Below are 19,312 nucleotides of genomic sequence, written 5' to 3'. Positions count from 1 at the left end.
TATCATTAATATATGAACTACTTCAGTCAGTTCTCACTATAACTTGAATGGCCAAGGGGGAGCACATTCATCATCATTCATTCATGACACTGACACTGATCAGTCAAAAAGCTAAGAAACTGAACTTCAGGGCTTATGTTACTGAGCTACTATTAGTTCAGGTTTAACTTAGCTATCTTATTATTATCATTAGGTATCGTTCGTAGCACCTCTAGGTTAACAGCAGTACCAGGCTATCTGCATAACATCTGAATCATGCGATCACAGAGGAAAAACTTACATTATAGGTCACATTCCATCACCACTGACGCTGGATAGCCGACTTCAAAAACTTCATAAGCCACAAACCCTTTTAACAACGAGCGCCGTCACAGCCGGATGCAATACTTTAAGTGTCCCTTGGAAACAGTTTCCGTTGTGTTGTGAGCTTCTTGCAGCGCATTTTCTAAATGCTGCAAAATTGTAGTATTGTAAAATTGGTGAGGATGTTTTTTTTTTCATTTGCTTGTGTATGACACACTTGCAAATAGACTACTTTTGATAAATAGATTCTATTTGCAAAAAGACTGTATTTGCAAGTGTTTTCTTAATTTTTTCATACTACGAGCTCACACAAATCCCTTTAAGAATGTAAATCTGAAACCATTGGCAAATAGCTCTCTGAGATTATGGTAGGATTTAACATTGAGTCAATGATACTTGTCAGAGTGAGACACTCACTGTTATGGAATGACAATTGGCTTACTATAAATTCAAAACCATTGCAAGTATTCAAGTACTCCCCTGTTGCTTGGCTGTGTTAAGAGAGGCCACAGTCAGAATAAATTAATAGAGATCCTCACTCTAAATTTATGACCATTCCTTCTTTTTGCCAACAGGGCCCATTCATAAACATGAAATGAAATGGCAGTTGACTCAAGGCTTGCAGTGTGATTTGAAAACTTAATTTCTTAGCATTCTGAAAATGCTGTGAGAATGGAGTCGAGACAACATCTGGGGGACAACCTTTGAGAGAGTTCATAAAACATCAACCTATTGTGATATGAATAATATGATTTTTTCTTGACTGTACTCTGCCTTCCTTATTTTTTGTTCCAAAGCTGAACTCAATGCACAGTTGAACTTGAACATAGGACCAGGTTTAGTATGAGAGAAAAAAAATCTACCATACAATGATTTCTGTGAAAGATTAAAGTAAGAAAACAAAAATTCTACAGGACTGTTTGTTCAGACTTATAACAATTGTGCAAATAGGATGTGCCACTTCATTAAATTTGACATGTATTGCTTAAACTGAGTACTGCAGACTAATCAGACTTGCATCAGTTATCAACAATGTTACAGGACATAATATGAGTCAGAGTGAGACACTCACTGTTATGGAATGACAATTGGCTTACTATAAATTCAAAACCATTGCAAGTATTCAAGTACTCTCCTGTTGCTTGGCTGTGTTAAGAGAGGCCACAGTCAGAATAAATTAATAGAGATCCTCACTCTAAATTTATGACCATTCCTTCTTTTTGCCAACAGGGCCCATTCATAAACATGAAATGAAATGGCAGTTGACTCAAGGCTTGCAGTGTGATTTGAAAACTTAATTTCTTATTTTTCTTAATTTCTTAGCATTCTGAAAATGCTGTGAGAATGGAGTCGAGACAACATCTGGGGGACAACCTTTGAGAGAGTTCATAAAACATCAACCTATTGTGATATGAATAATATGATTTTTTCTTGACTGTACTCTGCCTTCCTTATTTTTTGTTCCAAAGCTGAACTCAATGCACAGTTGAACTTGAACATAGGACCAGGTTTAGTATGAGAGAAAAAAAATCTACCATACAATGATTTCTGTGAAAGATTAAAGTAAGAAAACAAAAATTCTACAGGACTGTTTGTTCAGACTTATAACAATTGTGCAAATAGGATGTGCCACTTCATTAAATTTGATTTAATAAAGATTTCCCTTTACATAATACAGTTTGTGAAGAGTGAGGTGATTTATTTATTTATGTATTTATTTATCTATTTGGTGCAGCAACTTGCAAAAGTGCAATTTCCTACAAGTACCTTGGGGTGCAGATAAACAATAAACTGGACTGGACACACAACACTGATGCCCTCTACAGGAAAGGACAGAGCAGGCTGTTCTTCCTAAGGAGGCTGAGGTCCTTCAATGTGTGCAATAAACTGCTCAAGGCATTCTACCAGTCTGTGGTAGCCAGCGCCCTCTTCTTCGCTGTAGCGTGCTGGGGTGGTGGCATCAGGACTGGAGATGCCAACAAACTTAATAAGCTGGTGAGGAAAGCCAGCTCTGTGGTGGGTCTGGAACTGGACAGTCAGTGGGTGAGAGGAGGATGAAGGCCAAACTCGGAGCCATCCTGGACAATCCCTCTCACCCTCTCCATGAGGAACTGTGGCTGCTGGGCAGCTCTTTCATCCATCGGCTGATTCTGCCAAAGAGCAGGACGGAGCGCTTCAGACGCTCATTTGTGCCCACTGCCATCAGACTGTACAACAACAGCGGAGACCCCCCCATGTGGATATACTGTACATTTTTATTTTTATTTTTTTTTTTTATTTTTATTTTTATTTTTATTTTTATTTTTATTCTTATTTCTTATTTTTGTTCTATCTTTATTTTGTTGTATAGTATGTGTATTTATTGTCTGTGTCTGTGTAGTTGCTGCTGCAACAGTTGAATTTCCCCCATGGGGATCAATAAAGGAATATAATAATAATTTGAAGGACATGAATGTAACAGAATACTGTATACAGTAAGTATCAACCAGGAATAATTAATTAAAAGAATGGTAAAGGTGCCTCTGCCTTTTTGGCACCAAACACACAGAAAGCACAGGTGTTCTTGGACTTTGGAGCAGATGCTATTTATGTGGACACTGCAGGCTAACTGGTTGTCCATTTGTCTTACAAGATATTTATATAGATATATTTAGGGGTTGAGTTTGACTTTGTTGTACTTATTGGCAACTGCAGGGGAGTCGCCAACAAGGCATGTGATATATAGACAGCTTCCTATGTTTAGAATGACAAAGAGAGTATCACATGACCATTCAACATATCGGTGTGTATTTCTTTAATCAATGACTGTTTTGTCATGCTACAATGAAATGCTGACTACTGTTTAATATTGTCTCATGTCTCAATCATAACATAGCTGTTAAGGTGTTTCTATACAGCAGCCTAAATTTAAGCCAGATTTTTTCATGATCAAAAACACAATTGTATATGGTTCCCAAGAATAGAATCAGTTAACCACTGTGCTTACATATGAAAGATAACAAATCAAATGACAACAATCAATATAATTTGAACGTAAAGAAAACTTTGGTTACAACATGCTAATTAACATTTCGTTATAAAGGTCTTTTATATGTCACTGGAGCACACACAGTTAGCTTTACTGTAAGGCTTAACTGCTCCAACTTTATTTTCCCTCCTAGTAATTCCTTAACTCTTCACAAATCATTGCATTTCATGTTAGACTGTTGAGCTCAGATGTCAATTACATGAATCCTGAAAACTCAACCAAAAAAGTAAGCACGCTAGAGATCCTCCCCTGGTTTGACTGTGACTTTTATTCTGAAAGCATGAAACAAATCAAGCAAAGAAAAAGAGAGACAGAGCTTAACACGCACAGCCTTTGGTTCTCTCTGTGTTACTACCCAGTCATTGAGGAGTCTCACTCTCTTTTAAACCTTCTCAGGCTCCTCCTTGCCAGACGCATTAGGCATGTCACATTTGAGTTCAAGGACATAGTGTAGAGGCTCATCTAAAACATCTACTAGACTCAAGGACATACAAAGGAGACTAAGTCTGGACAATTTGTCTCCTACTACTAATTAAGAACTTGCAGTAATAATGCAAAATATGTATATATATTCAAATGCTAACATGTGGTCCACACATGCACAATTTGAATTTGAACAATAAGTGATGTAATTTGCAAAAACAAAATCATCAAAATCTTCAAAAATGTAGGTTGTGTAAGCAGAGGCAAGCTGAAACTATCCCCAGCAAGTAAATAGAAAGTAAACTGTAAAGGAATAATTTAATTATTAAACTAGATCAAAATGTAAGGTAGGACCCTGATGCTGCAATTAAGCAGTTCAGAGTTTTCCTGCAGCTATGATGGCATTTTCACTGGTGGAACAGAAACAACTCTGCATAGTGAAATTATTTTATTTCTTATTGTATAATTGTGTCCTTTAAAAATGTTATAACTATCATACTGAAGCATAAAAAAAAACATAGACAGAAGACTGGCAAACCTAGTTTGACCTAGTCACTTTTGACCTCTAACAAGGTTTGAATCCAGCTCACAGTGAGACAGTTTAATGGGCCCTGTGACAACAACGTGTCCTCTGCATTTAAGGTGAAATAGCACATACATACATACATACATACATACATACATACATACATACATAGATAACACATACATAAAAGCCACCTGTTACAAACTTCCAGCATTAAAAAATGAACAGTTTGCTACCAGATGAATCTAATGGAGGAACAGGCTCATTTTTGTATGATGCACAGTGCTAAACCATTGGTAAACAACGAAATCCTCCCCCTCTGTTGTGCAAAAATAGCATCACACCAAGGCTGAAACAAGTTGTCAAAAAAAAAAAAATGTCTGAAGACCTCTGACCTTACCACAATAACTTGTGGCCGACACATGTCTGCACAGTAGATCACCTACCTATTGAGGTGTTATTATGACGTCAAGGTCATTTCCATTTCTAGGAAGAAGGTAGAAGGTTAGGCAAATATAACAGGAATTCAAACAACTTCACTCGACAATACAGATTGAAAAAACATTATTAAGTTATTGGAAAAAAAAAAAATTACTGGACTTATTTCTTATATCAGTCTTGGATACACTTTTCATTCATGGTAAAAAACAAAACAAAATCTGAGCGGATGTAAATGTTAAATATCTCTTATACACTGCACCACTGAAAAGGTAAGTGCAATAGAAGTAAGTCTAATTGTCCCAATATTAAACACTATCTTAATAAAAACTTGAGGTTTGGTCTGAAATAATTATCTTCTCAAGCAACACTATCAGAAATATGGCTTAAAATCATTGTAAAATACTAGCTTTGCTCGATCTACACAATAAAACTAAGTTGGCTTAACTTGCAAATGTATATTTTACATAGTTTATACAAATACTTGTCTTGCTTGATCTACATAATAATACAGTATGAAGCAAAAAGTTGCATTCATTCTTTAAGGAAGTTCAAGCAGGATATTTTTATCAGTGCGCAGATCTGGAATCTCCAACATCTTGTTTATTGGCACAGGACTTATTTTTGGTCTCATCCTTGTGTAGATGGCAACTGCTCCGCAGCTCCTCAGCTCCTCAGCTTTTATGGAATGGTGCTCAGCCTCCATTTATTTCAGACATCTGAGATGTGCAGTCATTCTGCAACTGTATACCAGTGACATTTAAATGCTTCTCCATGACCACAGACTGTGCCTGCCATAGCAGACTCCAGTAAGACTAGTATAACTGACACAGAAGATCATTAGGGAAATAGCATTGTATTATTGAAACAAGCAAGTGACAGATCTGCCTGTTAATGAATATTATATATTTTACAGTATTAAGTACAAACACTTAATCTATGCCCAATACGAATGACCTACAAATGATTGAGTCTTATTTGATGACGCACACTTGTACTGTGAAATGAAGATATAATCAAAATGTTTTTTTCGTAAATGATTAATAATATAATATAATAATAATATATTTTAAAAAAAGACAACAATAAGAGACACAAGTCTAAAGATACTTTATGTAACTGTGACCCTGAAGTGAATGGCTTTGACCCTCTTTTTATGGAATAGTTGACCCTATTTTATTGGACTACTAAATTTTACATTTGTGATTGTCCTTCAGCTTTACATCAGTGACGTTTGAGTGCCTCTCCAAAATGAAAAAAGTATAAATCCATGTTTTAATTTTACATTTATTAACAAACTAATTATTAATTAATGTTAATTAAACTATCATAGTTTTAGAATAATTGCATTAGAATAATAAAATATTTAGGGGTAAAAAAAAAAATCAAACACATCAATCCTGGTCTTTGATACTTTAAGTTCATGTATAAACTGTATTGTAAGTAATTGTATTAATAAATGTGAATGAAACAAGTAAGTCACATGTTTTGAAATCTAAAATATGTAACATAAAGTCCAAAAGTCACTAACATTTTAAATAATTTTACTAACACAAGGTTTTTTACCAATCACTTTGGTTGCTGGCAATACAAATATCTTCTCCAACAATTGTGAGGGCGAAGTAATATCAATCAATGCAAATGTCAGTGTCACAGGATTAGAAGCAACATGACAAGAATGCATGACCAAACTGAGCAGGGCACACCTACTGAGGAGACAATCCTCCCTCTATAAAAGAGTTGCTCAGGACTCAGCTGATAACTGGAAGGCTTCCATCTCAGGTAAGTTCATCAGCTTTAATTGATCAGTATTGTGTAATTAGTTATTGATCAATTATGTAATTAAGATAATCCTTTATCCTTTATCTTTAATTGCCTCTGTGCCTAGAAGCACTATTTAATAATTACATTTTGTATCATTTATTTATTTCAACTGAAGTGCTATACATGAGATGCCAGTAAATAGTTAAAATCATTTGTGCATATTTTAGTGATTTATAGATTTATTTAAAGATTTATTTAAAGATTTATTTACTCATGCTTGGCCATTTATTAATAGGATAACAAAAAGAACAGGGCTGACTCCATCTTCTGTTGGGAGCAAAGGAGGTAAATTATAGCTTATTTCAAGTGATCACAATTTCAAAACATACCTCACCTGAAATGCCTACTAAAAGCATAATAACATTTATTTTATCAAATACTAGAGAAATTTGGTGTGAATGACCTCTTCTTATTTTCAGTCGCTTAAGGTGCCATCATGAGCACAGACGCAGAGATGGAGGCCTATGGCCCTGCAGCCATTTACCTCAGAAAACCAGAGAGGGAGAGGATTGAGGCGCAAACTACTCCATTTGATGCCAAAACAGCCTTCTTTGTAGTTGATCCTGATAACATGTATACCAAGGGTAAACTCGTCAAAAGAGAGGGTGGCAAAGTCACAGTTGAGACTCTGCCATATGACGATAAGCCATCAAAGGTAAGTTTAATCACGCATGCAACTCAAATGACCCAAAACAAACTAATTGCAGTTCTCTAAATCATTAAGATATTAGTTTTTTTACTTCACAGATTTAGAGAAAGATCAATTTTATTAAACTTTTGTATAAGACTGTGTGACTATCTTAGACTTTTTTTCTTTATTGTATTTCCTATTCAGTCTCTCACTGTAAAAGAGGATGACATCTGTCCCATGAATCCACCCAAGTATGATAAAATGGAGGATATGGCCATGATGACCCATCTCAATGAGCCAGCTGTGCTGTATAACCTCAAAGAGCGTTTTTCATCATGGATGATCTACGTAAGATTCAATCTCATAAATGAGTGCGCTTGTATCTGTAAAACCTGTGAATCAAATGTGTTATTGTTTCTATCTGTGGTGCTACAGACCTACTCTGGCCTGTTCTGCGTCGTCGTGAACCCCTACAAGTGGCTTCCTGTGTACGATGTCCAGGTGGTCAATGCATACAGAGGCAAGAAGAGGATTGAGGCTCCACCCCACATCTTCTCCATCTCTGATAATGCCTATCAGTTCATGCTCACTGGTAAGATCAAAGTTACCATAGAATTTGAGGAGATAGGACAAAGAAGAATCTGAACTATAGGTCTAACTTTAGTGTGAATGCTTATATTTCAGATCGTGAGAACCAGTCTGTCCTTATCACGTAAGTACAACACAAATTGTAAAGACAATTCTTTAGGAACTTCATGACTTCTAATCGTAAGTATAAGTAAGTAAAGATTATCCTTTAATTCCCCAGTGGAGAATCCGGTGCCGGAAAGACTGTCAACACCAAGCGTGTCATCCAGTACTTTGCAACAATTGCAGTGGTTGGAGGTGCAGCGAAGAAAGCAGAAACTAGCAAAATCCATGTAAAATGTGTTATTTGCTTAAATCTTTGCCGCAGTTGATTGTTGTTGAATTATGTTGAGCCTCATAATGTCTCTATGTAGGGTTCGCTGGAAGATCAAATCATTGCAGCCAACCCTCTACTAGAGGCCTATGGTAATGCCAAAACTGTGAGGAATGACAACTCCTCTCGCTTTGTAAGTATTCATATTATGGACCTTCACATTGCCTCTCTTATGCTTATTGTTACCTAGAGTCAAACTGACATTTTCTGGTAAATGTTTAGGGTAAATTCATCAGAATCCACTTTGGCGCTAGTGCGAAGCTGGCCTCAGCTGATATTGAAACATGTAAGTTCTAGTTATTTTCCTGTTGTAGTGGACAACATTGTCCAAATGTAGTGTCAAAATTCTTTGATTCGCATTCATCATCAATTCTTTATATCTAACAAAAAATCACAGATCTGCTGGAGAAGTCTCGTGTCACCTTCCAGTTGTCTGCTGAGAGGAGCTACCATATCTTCTATCAGCTGATGACTGGCCACAAGCCTGAGCTCCTGGGTACGTTATAAGACAATCAACAAATAATAAAAACAATAACAATATTTTCTCACTTATTAATTACTTCAAATTTCTTCCAGAGGCCCTTCTTATCACCACCAACCCCTATGACTACCACATGATCAGTCAGGGTGAAATCACTGTCAAAAGCATCAATGATGTTGATGAGTTCATTGCAACAGATGTAAGTTGATAGTAATTTGTAGAATAACAGCAGATGAGAATAACTTTTTCAAAATGGATTTGCTGTGAATCAATTGCAGACTGCGATTGACATCTTGGGCTTCACTGGCGAAGAGAAGATTGCCATCTACAAGCTGACTGGCGCTGTGATGCATCATGGTAACATGAAATTCAAGCAAAAGCAGCGCGAGGAGCAGGGGGAACCCGATGGCACTGAGGGTAATTGTATTAATAGTGTGATATTACATAATCAGATTACAGTATATCACATAAAAGGATATTAAGCAGTTGAACTATAAATACAAACACCTCATCTTTTTGCATAAACGTATAATGAAACAATGTAATCAAAACTTAATCACAATGCTACAACAGTGGATTATATTGGTGGAATGCAATTAGCATATTTCACCTACAAAGAAGTCTGTCAGTCAGCACTCTGATGTGTGTCATTTTAAAGTATCATGTGTGCCAAAAAAAAGCATTAATCATGACAAAGGATAAAGGATTTACCACTTCATGGGAACAGTCTAAAACAGAAGGATAATATATTCTAAACAGACACATTGCACGAATGAAGGCATGAGACATGCAATGGTGTAATGTAACTAAGTACATTGACTCAAGTACTGTACTTAAGTACAAATCCTAGGTAGTCTTGCTTTACTAGTATTTTCCATTTTATGTATTTTATACTTTATACTTCTGCTCCACTACATCTCACAGGCAAATGTTGTACTTTTACTGGCTGTAGTTACTTGATACTTTTCAGATTACAATTTTTCCCACCCTTCTTGTTGAGTGAAAACCATGTATCTCCAAATATGGTGATTATAAATTTGAATTCTGATAAAACTCAAGGATTAAGGATTAAGTTTTCCTTTATGGGTTGAGAAAAAATATAGTACATAGTCTTGTCTATACAGGAAGCTTATTGAGTAAATTACTGGTTTCTAGTTGCATTACCTTCACAGCAACTTACTGTGACATTTTTACATTAAATAATAGTAGCATAACAGCTGTAAACTGTGACTTCACAGTCAGTTAAAATGCTGCGGTACAGCAGTATATTGCTGTAAAATTACTGCATTAAATTGGAATCTTACAGTATATTGCGCAGCAAATATCTGTGTATTTCACTGTGACTCCACAGCAGGAAGTCCATCAAACTGTGATGTAGCAATATGCTGCTGTAAAAGAACTGTACTGAACTTTTATAGTAAAATACCCAATAGATAATTGTGATGTAGAATGTTTTTGTAGAATTACAATTTAAACTTTAACAACAATATTGTAAAATTCTGTAAATTTGACTTCTTCACATTTTTTCTTTTACTCAGAGGCTGATAAAATCGCCTACCTCATGGGCCTTAACTCAGCCGACATGCTGAAAGCTCTGTGCTACCCAAGAGTCAAGGTCGGAAATGAGATGGTGACCAAAGGTCAGACCGTGCCGCAGGTAACAAAAAGAAAATGTTTTGCATTTTGATGTGAAATTATTAGGCTATTCTAAGAAACTACCACACTAAAATCCTTATTTCTAGGTCAACAATGCTGTCAGTGCTCTGTGCAAGTCCGTCTATGAGAAAATGTTCTTGTGGATGGTCATCCGTATCAATGAGATGCTGGACACAAAGCAGCCAAGACAGTACTTCATTGGAGTGTTGGATATCGCTGGATTTGAGATCTTTGATGTAAGTTACAAAACACATAAGTAGTGATGATATAGAGAATGAACATTAAATGTCTGTTTGATTGATTGATTATCTCCCTGTATACTGTAGTACAACAGCTTGGAGCAACTCTGCATCAACTTCACCAATGAGAAACTGCAACAGTTCTTCAACCACCACATGTTTGTCCTGGAGCAAGAGGAGTATAAGAAGGAAGGCATTGATTGGGAGTTCATTGACTTCGGTATGGACTTGGCTGCCTGTATTGAGCTTATCGAGAAGGTAAGACAAATCTGCCAGGTAGAACTTAATTAATGTTTTCTGAGTGTGTGCTAAATTATTGATTCTTATATGACAAAATTTCTCTTCAGCCAATGGGCATCTTCTCCATCCTTGAAGAGGAGTGCATGTTCCCCAAGGCTACAGACACATCTTTCAAGAACAAGCTGCATGATCAGCATCTTGGCAAGACCAAGGCCTTTGAGAAGCCAAAGCCTGCAAAGGGCAAGGCTGAAGCTCACTTCGCTCTGGTTCACTATGCTGGTACAGTGGACTACAATATCACTGGCTGGCTGGACAAGAACAAGGACCCACTGAATGAATCAGTTATTCAGCTCTACCAGAAATCTGCAAACAAACTGCTGGCATTACTGTATGCTGCTCATGGTGGCCCTGATGGTAAGAAGCTATTACTGTAACTCCTGCATGGCAATTCAATTCCTGATTTAATTTAAGCGTGTCGGTTCTTTTAGGAAATAAACCTGAATAATGAATGAAGAGTTATTTATTTGCTGGCACTATGTTTTAAAATGCAGATGGTGGCAAGAAGGGTGGTGGAAAGAAGAAGGGTGGTTCCTTCCAGACTGTGTCTGCTCTTTTCAGGGTACATTTAACATCCAAAAAAGTCATGATCCAAATAAAGCTTACTGGTTCACGTTTAGAGTTGACTTTTGTTTGAATTGTAATATGTTTCCTCACAGGAGAACTTGGGCAAGCTAATGACCAACTTGAGGAGCACTCATCCTCATTTTGTGCGCTGCCTGATTCCTAATGAATCAAAGACCCCAGGTTTGATCTTTTGGTATTGTTGTATTGTAATTTTGGGAGGAAAATAGAATAACAAAAATGCTTAGAACACTATCTTATTTTGTACAATGTGCAGGTCTTATGGAGAACCACTTGGTCATCCACCAGCTGAGGTGTAACGGTGTGCTGGAAGGCATTAGGATCTGCAGAAAGGGTTTCCCCAGCAGAATCCTCTACGGTGACTTTAAGCAGAGGTAAATGGCTGTAGAAGTAATTCAAGTGATACATGGGGCTGAGGAATGAGGTCAATATAAGTAACACTATTGTTTTTTTTCTTGCAGATACAAAGTATTGAATGCTAGTGTCATCCCTGAGGGACAGTTCATTGACAACAAAAAAGCTGCAGAGAAGCTGCTGGGCTCCATTGATGTGGACCACACTCAATACAAGTTTGGGCACACAAAGGTAAATTCTTATGGACAATATTAACAGACTTTCACTAATGCAGTTGCCCTGTTTATCCATGTTTGCCAATGACTAGTTTCCTTCACTTGCAAACATAGGTGTTCTTCAAAGCTGGTCTGCTGGGTACCCTGGAGGAGATGAGAGATGACAAACTGGCTACGCTGGTGACCATGACTCAGGCTCGCTGCAGAGGTTTCCTCATGAGGAAGGAGTTTCTTAAGATGATGGAGAGGAGGTAGGATTCTCATAAAACATACTTTATGAAATTAACTTAAATTCCTGTGTGGTGTTTACCAAAATACATTTTTATGTTATCTCATTAGAGATGCAATCTTCACCGTCCAATACAACATCCGATCCTTCATGAATGTGAAGAACTGGCCATGGATGCATCTGTACTTCAAGATCAAGCCTCTTCTGAAGAGTGCTGAGACTGAGAAGGAGCTGCAACAGATGAAGGAGAACTATGATAAAATGAAAACAGACCTGGCTACTGCACTGGCCAAGAAGAAGGAACTGGAGGAGAAGATGGTTTCCCTGCTGCAGGAAAAGAATGACCTGCAACTACAAGTGGCATCTGTGAGTAGAATACTTGACATCATGGTCTGTTTGGTAAACAAATAACCATGGCAGTCAGATCTTCAGTCAAACAGTCAAGCTTTTTGCTTTACGAAAGCAACCCACTTAACATAATTTTTGTTTCACTCAAAATAATATCATGTATATGTTCAAACTATAGGAAGGTGAGAACCTCTCAGATGCTGAGGAAAGGTGTGAAGGGCTCATTAAGAGCAAAATCCAGCTTGAGGCCAAACTCAAAGAGACAACTGAGAGACTGGAGGATGAAGAGGAAATGAATGCCGAGCTGACTGCTAAGAAGCGGAAGCTGGAGGATGAATGCTCTGAACTGAAGAAAGACATTGATGACTTGGAGCTCACCTTGGCTAAAGTGGAGAAGGAGAAACATGCCACGGAAAACAAGGTTCACATATTCACTGTTCACTGATACAAAATGATGAAATATTTCTACAGAATCACATATGCATATAAGTTAAGTTATACTAAAATACATCCTTCATCCCTTTTTCAGGTGAAAAACCTGACAGAGGAGATGGCATCTCAAGATGAGTCCATTGCCAAGTTAACCAAGGAGAAGAAAGCCCTCCAAGAGGCCCACCAGCAAACACTTGATGATCTCCAGGCAGAGGAAGACAAAGTCAACACTCTGAGCAAGGCCAAGACAAAGCTGGAACAGCAAGTGGATGATGTAAGAAAACATTGCTTTCAAAGTTATTAAAGTATTAAACAGTTTGAGTCTTAGGATTGATATTGCATTGTACAAATACACAACACTTTATCTCAAAAGCTTGAGGGATCACTGGAGCAAGAGAAGAAGCTTCGCATGGACCTTGAGAGAGCCAAAAGGAAGCTTGAGGGAGATCTGAAACTGGCCCAGGAATCCATAATGGATCTGGAGAACGACAAGCAGCAATCTGACGAGAAAATCAAGAAGTAAGTTATTATTATAATTTTTTTAAACTTTATGTTTTACAATTGCCATGATGCAACATATTGATTCTGGGTCATCTTTAACATAATAAAATGTTTCTGTTCCCTTCTTCCAGGAAGGACTTTGAGACCAGCCAGCTCCTCAGCAAGATTGAGGATGAACAGTCTCTTGGTGCTCAGCTTCAGAAGAAGATCAAAGAACTCCAGGTAATGTAATTTACATGAATATTATAGTCGGTTATTAAAAAAACAACATGTGAAGTATATTCAAGTGAATAAAGCCCTCTTGATAACACTACTGTACCATCAAATCTAGGCTCGTATTGAGGAGCTGGAGGAAGAGATTGAGGCTGAGAGGGCTGCTCGGGCTAAAGTAGAGAAGCAGAGGGCTGACCTCTCCAGGGAGCTCGAGGAGATCAGTGAGAGGCTCGAGGAAGCTGGTGGAGCAACAGCAGCTCAGATTGAGATGAACAAGAAGCGGGAGGCTGAGTTCCAGAAGCTGCGTCGGGATCTTGAAGAGTCAACCCTGCAGCATGAAGCCACCTCAGCAGCTCTCCGCAAGAAGCAGGCTGACAGTGTTGCAGAGCTGGGAGAGCAGATCGACAACCTCCAGCGTGTCAAGCAGAAGCTGGAGAAGGAGAAGAGCGAGTACAAGATGGAGATTGATGACCTCTCAAGCAACATGGAGACTGTTGCCAAAGCAAAGGTATGCACTCATTTTCAGAATAATTGCAATTACATAAGATTTCAGAAAATATCCAAATGATGAAAGTAGAGAATAAACACTGACAACTGATCAGTAGGTTCAATGTTCTCTGCATTTGAGTCATGTCAATTTCCTGCCTATTACAGGGAAATCTGGAGAAAATGTCCCGAACTCTTGAAGACCAATTAAGTGAAATCAAGTGTAAAAATGACGAGAACGTTCGCCAGCTAAATGACTTGAGTGCGCAGAGGGCAAGACTGCAAACAGAGAACGGTGTGTATTCAAAGATGTGAAACATGTAATACATTATTGATAAGTGCCTCTTTTGAGTTCAGATATTATTTATTCCAATGTTTCAGAATGATGATTGGCTTGTGTGTTTTAAAGGATACACTGTGCTTCCTATTAGTCATAGTTGCAGAAAATTCCATATAATCTTTCCTTTACCTGTGTGTTGTGGTACCATTTGCATTTTTTTTTAAAGATTTTCAAGCCATATTTCAGGAATAAAAGTAGCAATTTTCTCCCTTTCATTTGTACAGGTGAGTTTTCTCGCCAGCTTGAGGAGAAGGAAGCTCTTATTTCCCAGCTCACCAGAGGCAAACAGGCTTACACTCAGCAGATTGAAGAGCTTAAGAGACACATTGAGGAGGAAGTGAAGGTACAATATCTGATATTTGCATTTTCCACTTTAAAAATTAATTTGTGCTTGAGTCTATTTATCAGGTATGATATATCCAGTGATATCTCGGCACAACTGCTTTGACTGGACTAAAGACGGCAATGCACTTACTTATTTTGTAAACCGAATTAGATGCATCAGACAGCACAGGTCTGATAAAAAAACATTAATTCAATTTCTGCTACAGAAAAACAAAATGAAATCACCTTTTCATAAACCCAATGGGAAATTGGATAATTTATTTAAGAAAAGATGTTCTGTGTATGTACTACTCTATGATAACAGAATTAATGAAGACTTCCATGCTTATTATGGTGAATCTATAGGCCAAGAACGCCCTGGCCCATGCTGTCCAGTCATCCCGCCATGACTGTGATCTGCTCAGAGAGCAGTTTGAGGAGGAGCAGGAGGCCAAAGCTGAGCTGCAGCGAGGAATGTCCAAGGCCAACAGCGAGGTGGCTCAGTGGAGATCCAAATACGAGACTGATGCTATCCAGCGCACTGAGGAGCTGGAGGAGGCAAAGTACATGAACCACTTCTACTGTTCCATGAATTAAACACATAGTAATACATTGTAGTGTAGGTAATGTTCTTTCTATAAGTATGCAAGTAAAAATGTATCCTTCCCTGCTCACTACAGGAAAAAGCTTGCCCAGCGTCTTCAGGATGCAGAGGAATCCATTGAGGCTGTGAACTCCAAGTGTGCCTCTCTGGAGAAGACCAAGCAGAGGCTGCAGGGTGAGGTGGAGGACCTCATGATTGATGTGGAGAGGGCTAATGCTCTGGCTGCCAACCTTGACAAGAAGCAGAGGAACTTTGATAAGGTACATCAATGTTACAAAAAAACAAAACCAGATTTTTTCAAATAAAACCCATAATATTTCCTCATCTATATAATTCCAGGTCCTGGCAGAATGGAAGCAGAAGTATGAGGAGAGCCAGGCAGAGCTGGAAGGATCCCTGAAAGAGGCTCGCTCTCTCAGCACTGAACTGTTCAAGATGAAGAACTCTTATGAGGAGGCCCTGGATCATTTGGAGACCATGAAGAGAGAGAACAAGAACCTGCAACGTATGTGAACTATTATCAACATTAAGATCATATAATAATGTAATGCCAGTTGTGAAGAGTGTAAGACTCTTTATCTTTTTTTCGGTGTTTACTCTGTAGAGGAGATCTCAGACCTGACTGAACAGATTGGTGAAACTGGAAAAAGCATCCACGAGCTGGAAAAAGCCAAGAAGGCTGTAGAAAGTGAGAAGGTTGAAATTCAGACTGCACTTGAGGAAGCTGAGGTATCATCATTTCTTTTTCAATTGTTATTTATTGCAACAATTAATTTAATGATCCCTATGCCTTAAGTTATTCAACCTATTTTAAATATATTTGTTATATGGCAGCACAGCCATTGTGGATATTCGCTAAACTTAGCCGACTTTTCTTGCAGGGTACACTTGAGCATGAAGAGTCCAAGATTCTCCGTGTTCAACTTGAGCTCAACCAGATCAAAGGTGAGGTTGACAGGAAGCTGGCAGAGAAGGATGAGGAGATGGAGCAGATCAAGAGGAACAGCCAGAGGGTGATTGACTCCATGCAGAGCACTCTCGATGCTGAGGTCAGGAGCAGGAATGATGCCCTGAGAATCAAGAAGAAGATGGAGGGAGACCTGAATGAGATGGAGATTCAGCTGAGTCATGCCAACAGGCAGTCCGCTGAGGCCCAGAAACAACTGAGGAACGTCCAGGGACAGCTCAAGGTGAGTTTGGTTGGATTTCTGAATGACAAAAAAAAGGTTCCAGAGTAAAAACAGTTAAGATTAACTCTTCACTTTTATGTTTTCAGGATGCCCAACTGCACCTTGATGATGCTATCAGAGGACAGGAGGACATGAAGGAGCAAGTTGCCATGGTGGAGCGCAGAAATGGCCTGATGCTGGCTGAGATTGAGGAGCTGAGAGCCGCTCTGGAGCAGACAGAGAGAGGACGTAAAGTGGCTGAGCAGGAGTTGGTTGATGCTAGTGAGCGTGTGGGACTGCTTCACTCTCAGGTTTGTTTTCAATAGTTCACAAGAAACTAGTATTTTGAAAATATATTACAAACATCATATTAAACATGATTTTTTTTTACATTCAGAACACCAGTCTTCTGAACACCAAGAAGAAGCTGGAGTCTGACCTTGTCCAGGTTCAGGGCGAAGTGGATGATTCAGTTCAGGAAGCAAGAAATGCTGAGGAGAAAGCCAAAAAGGCTATCACTGATGTGAGTTTACCTCTCTAACTCACCTGTGTAATGTTTTTGTTCTACCTCCATGTACTGACATTTTTTATTATAGATTATGAAAGAATCAGAGACTATTGTATAATTTCAGGCTGCCATGATGGCAGAGGAGCTGAAGAAGGAGCAGGACACCAGTGCTCACTTGGAGAGGATGAAGAAGAACCTGGAGGTCACAGTCAAGGACCTGCAGCATCGTCTGGATGAGGCTGAGAACCTCGCCATGAAGGGTGGCAAGAAGCAGCTTCAGAAACTGGAGTCCAGGGTATGTACTGTATAAAAATGCTCACAGGTCGGCTGAAGAAAAGAAAATCTTTATTTATTATTTATATCCTCATGTTACAGGTGCGTGAGCTGGAGGCTGAGGTTGAAGCCGAGCAGAGACGTGGAGCTGATGCTGTGAAAGGTGTCCGCAAATATGAGAGGAGAGTGAAGGAGCTGACATACCAGGTAAATTTAATTTAATTTAAAACGACTACTCACTTATAACAGTGATGGAAAGTGCATTTGCTCAAGTTCTGTACATAAATACAATTTTCAGGTACTATTTATGCTACTTTACACTTCTAGTCAATAACACATTAGAGGCATACATTGTACTTTTTACTCCACAACATTTATTTGCATATTAAAGACTCGGCACACCCAAGTATGTTTCCAGTTACCCTGCCTGTTTAGACCACTAGTCAGGTATAAGTAGGGTGAAGCTATGCTGGGAATTAAACCCAATAACACTACACTACATGCCCAATTGCCCCGCCCTAAATAAAAAAAAAAGGGGTTGAGGAGATGTGAATCAAACACAACACTAATAAGGCAACAAAAGTAAACACACCTGTGTGGGTGGACTATGGTTGAGCAGGGCCTTTCAAATTTTACATAGAAATGATATGGTACCCTTTATAAACCATGATTATTATTGGTAAAACTACCAAATTGTATAATTGACTAGCAACAACATCACAATGTATACTTAAATACATAATATCAATATGTTGTAAAATAACATTGTAATGTTCCACTTGGCTTTTTTTACTTAATGATTTTGCCTTCACACTTAATAAGTGACAATTATTTATTTGAACAGACTGAGGAGGACAAGAAGAATGTGACCAGACTTCAGGATCTGGTGGACAAGCTGCAGCTCAAAGTCAAGGCTTACAAGAGACAAGCTGAGGAGGCTGTGAGTCAAATAGATAATGTGACTTATCATGCAGTGGAATTAATCATGATATCACCATTAGCAACAAATGAATAATACTCTTAAACATTTCACAGGAGGAGCAGGCCAACACTCACATGTCCAGGCTGAGAAAGGTCCAGCATGAGCTGGAGGAAGCTCAGGAGCGTGCTGACATCGCTGAGTCCCAAGTCAACAAGCTGAGAGTCAAGAGCCGTGATGTTGGAAAGGTATCCTGGTTGTTTGCATGATCACAGTTCCAATCGTGTTGATACAAGGAGTCAGTTCAATTATTTGATGCTGTGTACTTTTACCATTGACAGTGTAAATCAATACCACAGCTTATATTGTACCCAAATCATTACATACTTTTTCATTCTCTTCATAGGTGTCATGGATTCCCATGTGCATATTATTCTTCTATATATCCATTATTTTATCTCTACCCATATTGCTGATTAATATCCTTAACTCTAGTTTTGTCATTCTGTGTATTGTTGCATTGTTTGCCATTTTCCATCAATACATACTGAATACATTCCTAAAAACACTGCCCACAAGTAACTAATTCTCTTTCTTACTTTCAGGGAAGTGACTCTGCTGAATGAAACACAAGACCCAGCTGAGGAATTTTAACAGAGTTCAAACAATATGAGCCTCTTAAACTGTTCTTCTGTAAATTTTCAATACATGGTAAACATGTCTCAAGTGTTGTGTTTTCTTTTTACTTCTTGTTTGTCATAGTCAAACTTAGCTTACCTACTATATATAACAGTTACATGAAACCAAACCCTTTATGTCAATATGAAGACCAAACTGGCAAATTATTGCTCATAATGATCAAATGTTACATATCTTGTTCATCATGGGTTGTGTCTGATGTTGTAGTGAATTAATAGCTCTGTAATTATGTCAAATGTTACACGTAGGCTCTAGGATGAATCATGTGTTTCAAATAATCAAGAGCAAACATGAACTAGCGATCAG

The 19,312-nt window shown here is 38.3% G+C and overlaps 1 protein-coding gene across 1 annotated transcript; it reads left to right on the top strand.

Annotated features, from left to right (window-relative positions):
* Positions 1–6,978: 6,978 nt before the first annotated feature.
* On the top strand, positions 6,979–18,933 carry LOC129098852 (myosin heavy chain, fast skeletal muscle). Its single transcript, XM_054607972.1, has 39 exons — positions 6,979–7,197; positions 7,378–7,521; positions 7,609–7,765; positions 7,858–7,885; positions 7,982–8,093; positions 8,175–8,267; positions 8,357–8,420; positions 8,532–8,630; positions 8,711–8,814; positions 8,894–9,032; positions 10,154–10,272; positions 10,358–10,507; positions 10,598–10,768; positions 10,858–11,164; positions 11,302–11,369; positions 11,467–11,554; positions 11,649–11,766; positions 11,854–11,977; positions 12,076–12,212; positions 12,301–12,556; positions 12,717–12,959; positions 13,068–13,244; positions 13,344–13,489; positions 13,603–13,693; positions 13,803–14,192; positions 14,339–14,465; positions 14,735–14,853; positions 15,201–15,397; positions 15,515–15,698; positions 15,778–15,943; positions 16,043–16,167; positions 16,320–16,628; positions 16,715–16,918; positions 17,005–17,130; positions 17,240–17,410; positions 17,491–17,595; positions 18,233–18,328; positions 18,424–18,555; positions 18,913–18,933. The coding sequence occupies exons 1-39, from the start codon at positions 6,979–6,981 to the stop codon at positions 18,931–18,933; spliced, it is 5,826 nt and encodes a 1,941-aa protein (XP_054463947.1).
* Positions 18,934–19,312: the final 379 nt, after the last annotated feature.

The sequence above is a fragment of the Anoplopoma fimbria genome, chromosome 11 (assembly GCF_027596085.1).
Source record: "Anoplopoma fimbria isolate UVic2021 breed Golden Eagle Sablefish chromosome 11, Afim_UVic_2022, whole genome shotgun sequence".
Classification (NCBI taxonomy): Eukaryota; Metazoa; Chordata; class Actinopteri; order Perciformes; family Anoplopomatidae; genus Anoplopoma; species Anoplopoma fimbria.
The sequence above is the reverse complement of the archived record's forward strand: the minus strand, read 5'-3'. Positions and strand labels throughout refer to the sequence as shown.

Excerpts from the sequence above, each read along its gene's own strand:
- LOC129098852 (XM_054607972.1), top strand. The coding sequence starts at position 6,979 with ATGAGCACAGACGCAGAGATGGAGGCCTATGGCCCTGCAGCCATTTAC. Across the intron at positions 9,033-10,153 it reads GGAACCCGATGGCACTGAGG|AGGCTGATAAAATCGCCTAC; the intron begins GTAATTGTATTA and ends TCTTTTACTCAG. Across the intron at positions 17,131-17,239 it reads CCAAAAAGGCTATCACTGAT|GCTGCCATGATGGCAGAGGA; the intron begins GTGAGTTTACCT and ends GTATAATTTCAG.